This window comes from Mirounga leonina, unplaced genomic scaffold, assembly GCF_011800145.1.
Source record: "Mirounga leonina isolate KUSES-001 unplaced genomic scaffold, KU_Mleo_1.0 Mir_115, whole genome shotgun sequence".
NCBI classification, from domain to species: domain Eukaryota; kingdom Metazoa; phylum Chordata; class Mammalia; order Carnivora; family Phocidae; genus Mirounga; species Mirounga leonina.
The window spans coordinates 9,889,788-9,904,444 of NW_023270268.1; the positions used below are offsets into that span (position 1 = coordinate 9,889,788).

A 14,657-nucleotide genomic window follows, 5' to 3' on the forward strand; every position below is an offset into this window, starting at 1 on the left:
TCAAAAGAGGAACAGTAACAAAGTGTCCAGATGTAGTTTATATATTCCTAGAATTATATTTATAATAGTTTAAGGCCTATTTTGAAATCTTTTTAAATTTGCAGTTGGGATGCCTATGATTGCCTACGATTCTATTACTTTAGTATATAAGAATTTGGACCTAAGTGCTTTTGATAAATATGTTGTAACTATTAATGAATAATTTATTAAAATATAAATGATACTTACATATCCCAGTTTGGAGCTATTCGCAAATGCTGGATTAGCAACTGGAACTAGAATTAAAAAAAATAAGATGTACATTTCATTCATGAAATGACACAGAAAGTGACTAACACATCTGACCTGTAGACAATGGAAATGTGAATCCTGCACTAGGAGACAACAAAAAAAGTTCATGATTACTGTCTATTCAACTGCTTTCAGACGTGAGGATTAAACAATAATTTCGGCAAACCTATAATCTTGATAAATCATTTTTTTCCACTGTAATTAGATCAAATTAATATTTTAGCACTAACATTTTAATCTCAACAGAAATACAAAAGTTTCATGCAAAAGGCACACTGCAAGGACCAGGAAAGGAGTCTTTACAACCAAACTACATACCAGCGGGGAATGGAGGAGCCGGGTGGCCACGTCCTGGTGTCCAGCCACAACACACAGATAGCAAAGGAGATTGAGCTTGGCTCGGGAGGCCCCCATGCTCTTCTCAGTGGAGTCAATCTGTGAGCACACTTGCTGCAAAAAGTCATTCCACTCTTGGTCTTTTAGAAATACTAACTTATCCACTGGAGAGGAAAGAAAATGTTAAAAGTGGGTGTCATGTAAAAAAAAAAAAAATGCTGAAAACATTACAAGAGAAATAAATGGAACATAGAATTTCAATAAATAAGATGAGGACTAAGAAAGTCCCAACTTTACAATGTCAAAACCAAAAAGTCCTCCGAAGATGACACTACTTTTATTTATTCTTCTAGATTCCTCTTTTTCTACCCATGGAGACTTTTTCACTATGTGAATGGAAAACTATGCATAACAGATGACTACAGGAGAATCATCCTGCAACCTAGAATCTAACAAAATACAAAGCTAAACTGTATTACAAAAAAGCAAAATACCCTTTGTATAAATAAAGCAATCTAGCCTTAAAATATCAGAAAAGCCAAGAATTGTACAGTTGTTAAAAGGTTCCAATGAAATTATTAAGCATAACAGGTGAATAGTCCTCTGGAAAATCCAAGTCCAAACCCTCCACAAACAGAAAACAAAAACTGGGCAATGAGATGCCATCTAAAACTAACATAGTTTCAGTTAATTTCTATCTTTAAACAAAATAAGCTGTAATAATAATTTCTTAAAATAATTCAGCATAAAGGGAGAAAGGGAAGGAATATTATTTTGAAATACTCCTCTAAGGTTTTCATGAACAGTGGTTCTACTTGGCACAGTTTATTTAAATTTGAATATATTTTATTTTTAATTTACTTTGATTTGCTTTTAAATTATAGATTATACTCTAGCTATGACAACAAGTTTTTTCTGGATCTAGCTTAATAGCTGCAAATATATTTTATCAAACAAAATACATCAAAATTTAAGGTATAAAGCAATTTCTGATATTCATCCCAATTAAGACTTCCCATTAGGTGAAAGGAAACATAACAATCATCCTTCAAGTAACTTAAGTATCTCCATTCCCACATCATGAGATACCATAAGTATCTCCATTCCCACAAAAGTGAACCATCTGACCCCTGTTGTCAACTGTCCCACTCTCTGAAGCAGAATCTCAATTCTTCATTATGGTCTCCACCCCTCTGTACCCACAAGAGCACCATAAGTGTTGGAAATTCAATGGACTCCACAAGGGGCAAGGGCAAGAGAAGGGCCCACCCAGCTTTACAGGAACTTTCACTCCCCCAAGAGTCCAGGGCAGCCCAGACTCAGCTGAGTAAGGTGAAACACTCGCATGAATGGACTACAGGTTTATGACATACACAGCTCTGCCCCAAGAATATAGCCAGGTGGCAAGAACACAGGAACTTAGCTATTCAATAAATAAGATATTCCATTTGCTATTAAATTTCTGATTTATATCTATCTTCTAAGAGTCCATGTGTTTGACAAGGCCGCTATAATCCTACCTGAATGTGCCGGTAGGTGCAGTATCTTCGGATCAAATTTAATTGGTGGTTGTTTCATTATCTGTGGTAGAAAAAACAAAAAAACTTCTAAGACGCCTTTTGAGACAGCTGTCTCCTAATATATCGCCCAGTACCAGATTATAAATCAATTAGGGCAGAATAAAAAAAAAAAAAAATCACTGAAAATTTGTCACTAAAAAGAAAAAGAATTCAACATTGCCCTTCAGTTTAAAATATACACACACAGATAATAATTTATAAAAATAAAATCATTTCAGGGCACCTGGCTGGCTCAGTCAGTAGAACATGTGACACTTGATCTCTGGGGTCGTGAGTTCAAACCCCATGTTGAGGGTAGAGTTTACTTGAAATACATAAAATTTTTAAAATATCACTTCAATTGATATCTGCAATAAACTAAAGCTTCATTAAAAAAGAAGCACTTTATCCTGGTAAGGATATCCTTAAAAGGATATCTTCTTAAGCTAATCAACCTCTAGGTTAGAAATTTAGTCATATCAACAAATACTTATTGGGTACCTGAGAGGGTGAGGCAGTATGCTAAGTGCTAAGGGGGATAACCAAGATATAAAAGACACAATCCGGGCGCCTGGGTGGCTCAGCTGGTTAAGCGACTGCCTTCGGCTCAGGTCATGATCCTGGAGTCCCGGGATCAAGTCCCACATCGGGCTCCTTGCTCAGCAGGGGGTCTGCTTCTCCCTCTGACCCTCCCCCCTCTTATGTGCTCTCTCTCATTCTCTCTCTCAAATAAATAAATTTAAAAAAAAATCTTAAAAGACACAATCCTATGGTCAGAGAGCTGATACTCTGGTTGGGAAGATAAAACCTGTTAAACAAAAAAAAAATACAATATTGAACAATGCAAAATGGGCAGGACATAATTATAGTTGGAACATTCCACAGAAAGAAAATTTTCTAAAATATTAGAGAATGCGGAAAGCACTCTAGGCTGACAAGGTTTATGGAAGAGCTGGAGGGAGGCTGAGGTTTTAAAGAATGGCAAGGACTTCGTGGTTGATTTAGAGAACACACCATTGCAGGAAGCTGTAAACAGCATGAATAGGAAAGCACACAATTGGTTTTCTTAAGAAAGGGGAAAAAACAGGTAGTTTGACCCATAAGTTTGGAACAACAAAGGGTACTTTCATCCTGAGACTTTTAATTAAAAATTCAACCATCATCTCTATGTCTAAATCCTCCAAAACTTCACTACAGAGAATTTTAAAAAGCTTTGCTGGTAGTATTCTTGCCAAAAAAGCATAACCTCATACATACTAATCATAAGAAACACTTAGACAAACCCATCTTGAGTGACAGTCTACAAAATGCCTGACCAGTACTCTTCAAAATGTCAAGGTCATGAAAGCCAAGGTCAGGAAAGCCAAGAAATAACCACAAGGCCATGAAACACAAGGACAGGAAGTAGGAGGAAAAGAAGGCATAACAGCAAACTGTTAACAAGAGACTCTAGAAGAGAAAAAGGACATCAGTGGTACAACTGGTAAAATTCAATAAATTTGGGAATTTAGTTAATAGCACTGTACCAATGTTAATTCCCTGGCTTTGTTAACCATTCTATGGTGCTATAAGATTATAACATTAGGAAAAGCAGGGTAAAAACTATACAGGAACTCTACTATATTTGAACCTTTTCTGTATGTCTAAAATTAGAAGTTAGAAAATTTCTACTAAGGCTTCCCCAAAACAATTAAGTATGGTTATAATAGAAATAAAGAAACAGAAAAAATATGGTCAAAAGATATTACAAACTCTTCTTAGAAGGTCCACTGGGAAAATGACCCATTACGTTAAATTTGGCATGATACATAATTACTCTGCCAGATATCTGAACTCATGAAAAGAATTAGCTCCATTATGAAAAATTGTTGGGTAATCTATATTAAATCTTGTCTACCTAATAAATACGCATCCAAAAATCCATTTGTTCTAAATTACAGTAATGTTCCCCAAGGAGGAGAGAAAATGGCCATAAATTAAAAAGAGAAAAAGACATTTAAAAATTAAAATACAGAATAGGTAGTACAGAGGGCCTGAGAAATTAATTTTTCTTTTCTTAAGCAGAATACTCATCCTCCGCTAGTAATATAGCACTACATTCCAAGCATCATGAAGCAGCAAAAATCACGCTGGGTATGAAGTGCACTGTGAACCAGGACTCCTCAAGCTCCCAGTGTCTCCCCACCATCTGCCCTGGGGTCCTGAGCACCTGTGAGAGGGCGTGGTCTCCGTGTGCCCTGCCCACCCACCCCAGTCGGGGGAGCAGTGCTCACCCATATCTGCTTTCCTAACACATCCACAACTAGAGTGTTTGGAGAAATTCACCCAAGTATATATGGAGAAACGAAGGGACTGAGGACGAAGGTCTGAGGCCTAGAAGCCCATGGATGGAGGGGAGGCAGAGCTGATGCAGAAGAGGAAGAAACTCACCACTCAGTGAAGCTGAAAACAATGCAGGAAGAGAAGAGGGTTACAGGCAGGGCGGGCATTAGAAATGTAGACACATGGCACAAGGGACATAAAAGCGGACATGAGGAAAGGCAAAGAAAATACGGCAAAGAATATTTGCAATGACAGTATCACCAGAATTCCAGCTGCCAGGAAAGTCTAAAGCTCAGCCCTCAGCTGTTACAGCACGTTTCCACACCTTTGGGTTGTCGATAATCGGGGTGACAACAAGATCAGAGTCCATGTAGATAAGCTCTCTCATCTGGGATTCCAGGTCCCGCTGACTCAGGCATTCACTTGTATTCTGAAATAAGAACAAAAATGAGGCTTTGATTCTGTGACTAGTGAAGAGCTTTTAAAAACTGAGCTCTTAAGATGCTGAGTAAGACACCACTGGAAGGGTCACCTAGATCAGCACACCTCACTTTGCTAATCAAAACATTTTCACAGTCTTCTTTGATCCTCACAAAGATCCTCAGTCCTCTGTACCTCTGTATCATCATTCCCCCCCCCCCTTTTTTTTTTTTTTTTTTTTTTTTTTTTTTTTTACAGAAGGAAAATACAAAGCTCAGACAAAGTAACGGACTTGTTTGTGTTTACCACAAAGGTTGGTTAGGACCAGAAAACAGATCTTCTATACTCTAATGTTCTAAGCTATGACGAGGCAAACTGGTTTTTCAATCACCAGCATGGTTTTATTCATTCATCCACTGAACACTCATCACTTTATTCTGCTTTATAGAATATTCAGTATGAAGTTAAAAATTACAGCATAAAAGAATTTCAGGGTCAAGTTGGGACCTGTTACCTAAGTGTTAAAACCCTCTATCTTTATAAAAGCTGAAGTAGAGTTAACACATAATGAAAATGAGTAACCAGATATTTGCCATCAGTTCCTTTGAGAGGTTTCTTTGTGCTCAAACAGTAAACAGAACTCTCATTCCTAGTGCTAGGTCTTAGGACTTCACATCAGACAAAATAAGAGGATTTATGCATTAAGAATTTCCACTGAAACACTGAACAGCAAACTGAACAAGACAGAAAACCAAATCAGTGAAGTGAAAAATGAGGAAATTATCCAAAACTGAGGCAGGGGCATGAAAAAAGGAATAGAATAATTAGCTAACAAAGTTCCCAGAAACCAAGACCACCCCTTTGCAATTTAGAAAACAGACATATAAAAAAAAATACACGAAGAGTAAGTATGGAACAACTTTGGAAAACAAAAATTTTAATGCTTAAAGGCATGGACTTTCAAAACAGAAAGACTTCAAAGAAAGGCCATAATGAATGACTTATATTCTAATATAGTATATTCTTATAAGAATTAGGCAGACCAATTAGAAATTTATATGTAAAAATTAATTTCCTATATTATATAAACAAAATGTATGCACAGATAACAGATTACAAAAAGGAAATACCAAGGATTTCTGGGTAGTTCTGCCTCCCCTCCATCCATGCTGGTAAGCATCCAACTCCTGATTTCAGCTCAGGTCATGATCTCAGGGCCGTTAGATCGAGACCTGCATCAGGCTCTGCACTGGGTGTAGAGCCTGCTCAAGATTCTCCCTCTCCTTCTGTCCCTCCCCACCCCCTATTCACACTCTCTCTATAAAAAAGAAAAACCTACTCATGATAGCAAAAAATAAAATATAATGCTCAGGAATAAACTAAATGATCAAACACTACAGTCTACTAAATGAAAAAAAAATTAAGTTAAAAAATTATGTTTCCTTGTTTGAAAATGAACACATATGTATAGAACCAAAGGAAGAAATGTCAAAATATAAGCAGTAGTTCCTCTGGGTAATTAAATTACAAGTAGGTTTTGTTTTGGGGTTTTTTTTTGTTTTTTGGGGGGGGGGTTTTGTCCTCTTGTACAGTTTCTAAGTTTTCTACAATTATTTTTTTTTAAAGATTTTATTTGAGAGAGAGACAGCACAAGGAGGGAGAGCTGCAGAGGGAGAGGGAGAAGCAGGCTCCGCACTGAGCAGGGAGCCCAATGTGGGGTTCCATCCCAGAACCTGGGGATCATAACCTGAGTCAAAAGCAGACGCTTAACCGACTGAGCCACCCAGGTGCCCCAAGTTTTCTAGAGGTATTATAAAAAGTTTGTAATTGAATCTAAAAGTATCACTTAAAAAATTATAAAAGATAAACCCTCATATAGTACTTACATAATTACTGCTTGAATATTCTCAATAAAATGACGAAGTGCACTTCTCTACAATAACCATGTGTCAGAAGAGATTCAACATTTATTTCAGAATGCATTTTTTACTTTTACACTGATTTTCTATCTCACATATAACTAAATAATTATTGGCAGAATGAGATTATAATGCATTTATATTTCATTTCAATGCAGAAATAAGTTTCATGCAGTCCAAATGCATTTTACATTACATAAAAATTACAATAACAACTGAAAGTATATCTCTCAAGCACTAAATACAATAATTTCAGAAAACTTTAATTCAAAATATCTCTGCAGGGTGATAGACATTGGGGAGGGTATGTGCTACAGTGAGCACTGTGAATTGTGTAAGACTGTTGAATCACAGACCAGTACCTCTGAAACAAATAATACATTATATGTTTAAAAAAAAAAAAAAAAAAAGAGGAAGAAGAAGATAGCAGGAAGTGAAAAATGAAGGGGGGGAAATCGGAGGGGGAGATGAACCACAAGAGACGATGGACTCTGAAAAACAAACTGAGGGTTCTAGAGGGGAGGGAGGTAGGGGGATGGGTTAGCCTGGTGATGGGTATTAAAGAGGGCATGTACTGCATGGAGCACTGGGTGTTATATGCAAACAATGAATCATGGAACACTACATCAAAAACTAATAATGTAATGTATGGTGATTAACATCACATTAAAAAAAAAATTTAAAAAAAAAACTGAACAAAACTAAAGACCTAAACAAATAGACATTCCACATTCATGCAGGAAAACTTTACATTGTTAAAATGGCAATACTCCCCAAATTCAATGTCACTGCTATCACAATCCCAGCTGGCTTCTTTACAGAAACATGCAAAGTGCAAACTGATTCTAAAATTCACATGGAAATGCAAGGGACCCAGAATAGCCAAAAAAACCTTGAAAAAGAACAAAGTTGGAAGAATCATACCTCCTAACTTCAAAACTTACTAAAAAGCTATGGTGATCAAGAATAGCTAGCTAGGGGCACCTGGGTGGCACAGTCAGTTAAGCATCCAACTCAATCTCAGCTCAGGTCTTGATCTCCGGGTCATGAGTTCAAGCCCTGCATTGGGCTCCACGCTGGGCATGGAGTCTACTTAAAAAAAAAAAAAGAAAGAAAAAAAATTGGGGCACCTGTGTAGCTCCGTCAGTTGAGTGTCCAACTCTTGACTTCAGCTCATGTCATGATCTCAGGGTCATGAGATTGAGCCCTGCACTGAGCTCTGTGTTGGGCATGAAGCCTGCATGGGATTCTCCCTCTCCCTCTCCATTCCCCCTCCTCCCTCCCTCACCCTTGTGCTCGCTCTCTTAAAAAAAAAAAAAAAATAGCTAACCAGTTACTGTACTACCAGCATGAGAAGGATGCACAGATCAACAGACTAAAGGGTCCAGAAATAAACCTTGGCTTTATGGTCAATTCATAGTCAACAAGAATGCCAAGATAATTAACTGGGGAAAGAACAGTCTTTTCAACAAATGGTGCTGAGACAAATGGAAATCCACATGCAAAACAATGAAGCTGGACCCCCGCCTCATGCCATATACAAAAATTAACTCAAATGAATTAAAGAGCTAAAGGTAAGAGCTAAGCATAGGCATAAACCTTTGTAACCTTGAAGTAGCCAATGGCTTCTAAATTATGACACCAAAAGCATAAGCAACAACAAACACGCACACAAAAAGATAATTTGAACTACATCAAAATTTAAAATGTCTGTGCTTCAAAGGACACCACCACCAAGTCACATACCCAGAATATATAAAGAATTCCTACAACTCAAATGGGTAAAGATTTGAATTCTTCCAAAGGAGATATACATATGGTCCATAAGCATATGAAAAGATACTCAACCTAATTAGCCATCAGAAATGCAAATCAAAGCTAGATGTAATTTCATACACCCCAGTATTGCTACCATGCAGCATGATTCACAGTAGCCCAAAGGCTAAAGCAACCAAAGTGTCCAAAGATGGATGAACAGGTAAACAAAACATGGTTTATACACACAATGGACTATTAGTCAGCTTTAAAAAGGAATGAAATTCTGACACATGCCACAACATGGATGGACCTTGAAGATATTACGCTGAGTGTAATAAGCCAGACACAAAAGGGCAAATATTATATAGTTCCACTTGTAGGAGATGACTAGGCAAATTCCCAGAGGCAGAAAGTAGAATCGTGGCTGCCAGGACTGGGAGGAAAGGGAGATGGGGAGCTATTGCTTAGTGCGTACACAGTCTCAGTTTGGGATATGAAAAAGTTCTGGAGATGGATGGTGGGAATGGTTGCACAAAAATGGGAATGCCACAGAACTGTCCACTTAAAAATAGTGAAATGGTAAATTTTACGTAATGCCTATTTTACCACAATTAGAAAACAAACGGACAGTAACAAGTTTTGTTAGGGATGGGTAAACACTGGAATTCTCACCCACTGCTGGGGGACAATGTAAAATGGCACAGCAGTCTTGGAACACGGAGTTACCACACAATGCCGCAATTATACTCCTACAGGTACAAGGAGAAATTAAACACATGCCCACTCAAAACCATGCATACGAACCTTCACAGCAGCACAATTCACAAGAGCCACAAGGTGGAAATGACCCACATGTCCACCAACTGATGAATGGAAACATACAATGTGGTATATACAACAAATTTTTTTTTGGCACTAAAAAGGAACATAGGACTGATACATGCTATAATTTGGATGAATCTTAAAAACATTAGGTTAGGTGAAAAAAGCCAGTCACAAAAGAACACATATTTCATTTACATGCAATGTCCAGAATAGACAAATGTATAAAGACAAAAATGAGTAGTTGCCTAGGGTCAGAGGAGAGAGAAATTGAGGGAAGATGGGAGTGACTGCTAATAGGTGTGCGGTTTCTTTGTGGGATGATGAGGTGTTCTCAAGCTGACTATGGTGATGGCTGCATGACTCCGTGAATATGCTCAAAGCCCCTGAATTGTACGCTCCAACTGAGTGAATTACATGGGATGTCAATCATATCTCAGGAAAGCTGTTATCAAAGAAATAACTATGAACCAGCTCCCTCTTAAGAGTACTTACCAGAAAAACCAGTGATCAAAGATGACGACTTAATTGTAAATTTCGTCATTTCAATCATAGTTCAGAGATGAACTTGGCAATTATTCTTCTGAGTCTCTATATCATATGTGGAAAAAAAAACAAAAAGAAAAAGTCCCCCTCTGTTCACCTTGATTAAAGGAGAAGTCTTCTGGGGTGAATGCTGAGTTCTATCCTCACCAGGACTTAATCCCACTGCAGTGCTCGTTCTTGGAGTTGGACGAGAACTGGAAAATACAGACCAGTCAACATTACGCACATTTTAGAAACTTTAAGGTTACTATTTAAGGTTTACTATTATCTGGAGGGGAAAAAAAAAATATCTCATGAAAAAAACAGAATAATCAAGATTCTTGGTGATCTCATATATTTAAACCCTAATTTGGGATTATCCAACACTTTTTTTGTAAATGTCAAAGCAATTTCCTGGTTAATTTATTATTTCTTTTATTTATAGCACCTATGTTATATACAGTAGTTTCTATTTTAACTAAAAACCTTAAAACATTGGTTTTATTATTTTTTAAATGTCTGCTGGTATCAAGATTGACATAATAAAACAGATCGGACTCTATAAAGGATGGAAAATATTTACAATTTCAGAATATGTTTGAAATGGGAAATGATCTTGGTACCGATTAAGAAACAAGTTATAATCTGCACCTATTTTTAATGATCCCTCCTACCCTTAAAATTGGTTGTCATATTCTGTGGGTCACTCCATTACTCCTGGGTCTCTGAGTTTTTCACATTTTAACAAATTTTTCCATTCAGATCATTAGGGTCTTTTACAATGAATTCCTTCAAATTCCCAAGTATCAAGATTCTCACCTCTCTTTCACTTATCTGTTTATTCATTCCTTGAACAAGTTCTTATTTAACTCACAAAATATGCCAAAGATCAAAGTTTTTAAAAACTGTATTTAAAATGCCTAGAATGTATATAGATAAAGTTAACATATTTTATATTTAAATAGAGTAAAACAAGTCAGGAAACTTTAGTTTATTGTTACAACCCCTATGTCATTAAAATAAAACTATTTGTGTCTAAGACTATAGCTATAAATAAAATGTAACACTTAACACATATTACTAAAATTTTAAATACATTGGTCTTAATCACATTAAAATACCCTTCTGATTTTTTAATTGTTTTGATGATTACATTATTAAGTAAACATTATTGAGGCCTCCATATAAAACAATGCTTAACAAAAAACACCTGTTCTTTCCTGTGGGCCTTTATCCAATGAAGAAGCTGGCCTGCTAAAATTTCAAATTTAATTCTATTTGAAGGGAAAGTACAAAATGAAGAGGTTTCAACCCTTATGAATAGGTGGTTCAGTTAAAAACTTTTAAAAATGCACACACACAAAAAAAATGCACAGCCAAGTCAACATTCCATTGGCCAGCACTTAACATTAACTTTGAAAGCAGAGAGTGAAACTGGAATTTGGCATTCACATCCCTGTCCTTTAGCTCTGTGTAACACGGTTTGCCACCAGGACAACAGATGCTTCGGGAAGACCCTGTCATCTCCCATGGATTCCCTCCTGCTCTGTCAACATACCTACCTGAGAAGAAACATGGACTCATTCGGTTGACCCCCAACAGTACTTTTAGGCCGCAACTCAGTTGGATTCTCTGTGGCAGGAAAGAAAAACATTATCCATAAAGGACCAAAAATACCATGAGAAGAGCAGGATGCAGACAAAAATTTTAAGAGCGGTAACAAAAACTAGAAACTCTCAGAAACAGCATCGTAAGCGGCATGAACGTGCTCCAGTGAGAGCTCACCTAGTCTGAAAGAGTGACTTAGTCGGTGACCACTCTTCTCCCCCTTGGCTTGTCCGCTCGGAGGCTTCAAAAACTCCTTGGAATCTTGTGTCCCAGAATGCTCCATCACTTTCCTGCTGTTCAACAGGAGAAAGCCAACACAATCAAACTTACTTTTGAGCTTTCCATCATTTTCTGTGTAGAACAAGAGGTGGGAAACTTACAGGTAACATTTGGCAAAGCCGTAGAGTTGGAAAGTATGGTCACTGGGTAGCTAAAATGAGCACTCACTATACCAAAGGCATTGTACGGGGTCTATAAACCTTATCCCTGAGAAATAAATAGCAGCATTCAGATTGGGGAAGGAAACCAGAACTCAAAGTACCAATAAACCCACAGTGAGTTTCCCATTTATTTTTCCCCTTCCAGTATTGCCTGGCCTGGACTCAAAGGCAATGAGTACAGACAAAAGGAACCCCCAAGATAAGCTTCCTATTTCTGTTCTAAGGAACAGGACAGGGGACCTCTAAGGGTCAGAGCAGGGGAAATTCCCTGGTTTGTTTTGGTTTTTTATTCTGTTTTGTTTCTTTTTCCATTTTATTCTGTTCCAGCCTCCGGGTAATCCTGCAGCAGCTAGCTGGGGAAACAGCAGCTTCTAGCCAGTGCCTACAACAGAGAGGGGCACCTCCTTTAATCACACAGCTATGATCTCAAGAACATGAGGCAAATCCCTGTTGCTCTGTTCTTTTTTTCTCCTATCTCGCTGTCCTCCTGCCACTTGGCCCCAAACACCTGCAGCAAGACATAAAAATTCTAAAATAGCATGACTAAGTGGGGTTTACTGTAGGATTGCACGGCTGGCTCAATATTTGAAAACCAATTTATGTAAGAGTCCATAATCAGAGCCTAAAGAAGAAAACCCATATGATCTTATCAACTGATAGAAAAAGGCATTTGACAAAATTGAACGTTCATTCAAACTACAAAGAGCAACTACACAAACCTCCAGCTCATTGTACTTAATGGTGAAAGGCTGAAGGCTTTCACCCCAGAGATAGAAACTAGGCAAAGATACTCACTTTCATCACTCCTGTTCAACATCTTACTGAAAAAGGCTTAGCAAGGGGGCAAAAAGGCAAGAAACAAAATCAAAGGCATAGAGATTTAAGAGGGAAGATGACAAACTAAGGGCAGAGGTGTTCTGTGACTTGCTGATGCTAGAGGACCAGGACCAGGGTCCCACTTTCTGTAGTCCCTACAGACCCTAACACAATGGGGAGAACAGGATTGAATCTCACTGGATCAGAGAAACCCAAGTTTGGGGAGACCTTAAATAAAACTCAGGCTTCTCTTATCCAATACACTGAATTTACCAAGGTGAAAATCAAGGATCAGACAACCATTCACCACTGAATAAGTGGAGGGGGAGCAAAGCCTAATTAGCAGAACTTTATTTGACAACTTCTCAGCTGGTTCTTTATACCATCACGTGTGTAAGTGTCCTGGGCTAAGAAGATTTTATAACAAAAATGAGGTGTATTAGTCAGGATCAGACAGGAGCTAGGTTATGCTGTGGTAACATACAACCCACCAATGCCAGTGGCTTGAATCTCATCACTTTGTCTCACTCATGCACACAGCCATTGCAGGGAAGCTACACTCATCATTGTCACGGAAGACTCAGCCTGACAGCAACCCTATTTGGACATTTCCAACCTAGTTACCCCATCAGGGGGAAGAAATGTGTCCAATCTCACACTGGCTTGTGAGGTTTCCATGCAGAATGAACACACGTCACTTCTGCTCACATTTCATTAGCCAAAGCAAGTCACATAACCACATCTAACTCAAAACGGGGAAATGAGATCCTACCATGTGCGTACAAGGTGGAAAGTGAGTTACATTGGATGGCCAGAGCTAATGACTAGCATAGTAAATCACTGGAGAATAAACAACTGATCAGAAAAAGCAAATTCGAGAACACAGAATGTCATGACTAAACTCTTTAAGCAACGCTTAAAGAAATGTTTGATTTTCTCCTAGTCAGCAGAGAAATTCATGTCATTGATGCTGCATTGATAGAACAGTAATCAGTATGATCATTTAATAACCATGCCCCCCACACAAAGATAAGCTTATATACTACCTGACGTTGGAATCCTCAGTGCTTGATTCCTGATCTTTCCTAGTGAAGGCATCCTTCCAAAATGAATGCTGCAGTAGGCCTGCCCAAGTTAATCTTTATAAAACATAATTGTTATAATTCTATTTTAACATGATTTATTTACCATGCACAATTCCCAAGTCATGTCCCATTTACCAGATTTTAGGATTTACAAATTTTTCTCTATAAATGTACCTCAGCAATTCTTTCATACATTTTTTTTTTTAAGATTTTAATTATTTGAGAGAGAGAAAATGTACCAGAGAGCACATATATGGGCAGAGGGGATGAGGGAGAGAGTCTCAAGCAAACTCCTTGCTAAGTGTGGAGCCTGACTCGGGGCCCAATCCCACCACCCTGAGATCATGACCTGAGCCAAAACCAAGAGTAGGACGCTTAACCAACTGAGCCACCCAGGTGCCCCTATTTTCATTTTAGTGTACAATTAATCTCTTAGCAAAACCAAAAAAAAATAATTCAGAAGCCTTAAACAGTACAGAACGAAAGAGTCTGACAACTAAATATTAGAAATCTCAGGGCTCATACTCCATGGAGCCCGATGAAAACATTTTGAGTTCTCAAAAACAGTCTATGAAAGGAGTGTATTTTTTTTTTTTAAGATTTTATTTATCTATTTGACACAGAGAAACAGCAAGAGAGGGAACACAAGCAGGGGAAGAGGCAGAGGGAGAAGCAGGCTTCCCACTGAGCAAGGAGCCCGATGAGAGGCTCGATCCCAGGGTCCTGGGATCATGACCTAAGCCGAAGGCAGACGCT

At 38.0% G+C, this 14,657-nt stretch overlaps 1 protein-coding gene across 1 annotated transcript in view; it reads right to left on the reverse strand.

The window, feature by feature from the left end:
* ULK4 (unc-51 like kinase 4) overlaps positions 1 to 14,657 on the reverse strand; it is a 580,245-nt gene that overhangs the window by 537,177 nt on the left and 28,411 nt on the right. The window contains exons 9-16 of the mRNA XM_034992636.1: positions 13,863 to 13,955; positions 11,738 to 11,853; positions 11,515 to 11,584; positions 10,071 to 10,167; positions 4,834 to 4,938; positions 2,148 to 2,208; positions 610 to 791; positions 229 to 275 (exon numbers count right to left, since the gene is read on the reverse strand). Coding sequence (XP_034848527.1) covers positions 229 to 275; positions 610 to 791; positions 2,148 to 2,208; positions 4,834 to 4,938; positions 10,071 to 10,167; positions 11,515 to 11,584; positions 11,738 to 11,853; positions 13,863 to 13,955 — 771 coding nt within the window. The remainder of the gene's footprint in view (positions 1 to 228; positions 276 to 609; positions 792 to 2,147; positions 2,209 to 4,833; positions 4,939 to 10,070; positions 10,168 to 11,514; positions 11,585 to 11,737; positions 11,854 to 13,862; positions 13,956 to 14,657) is intronic.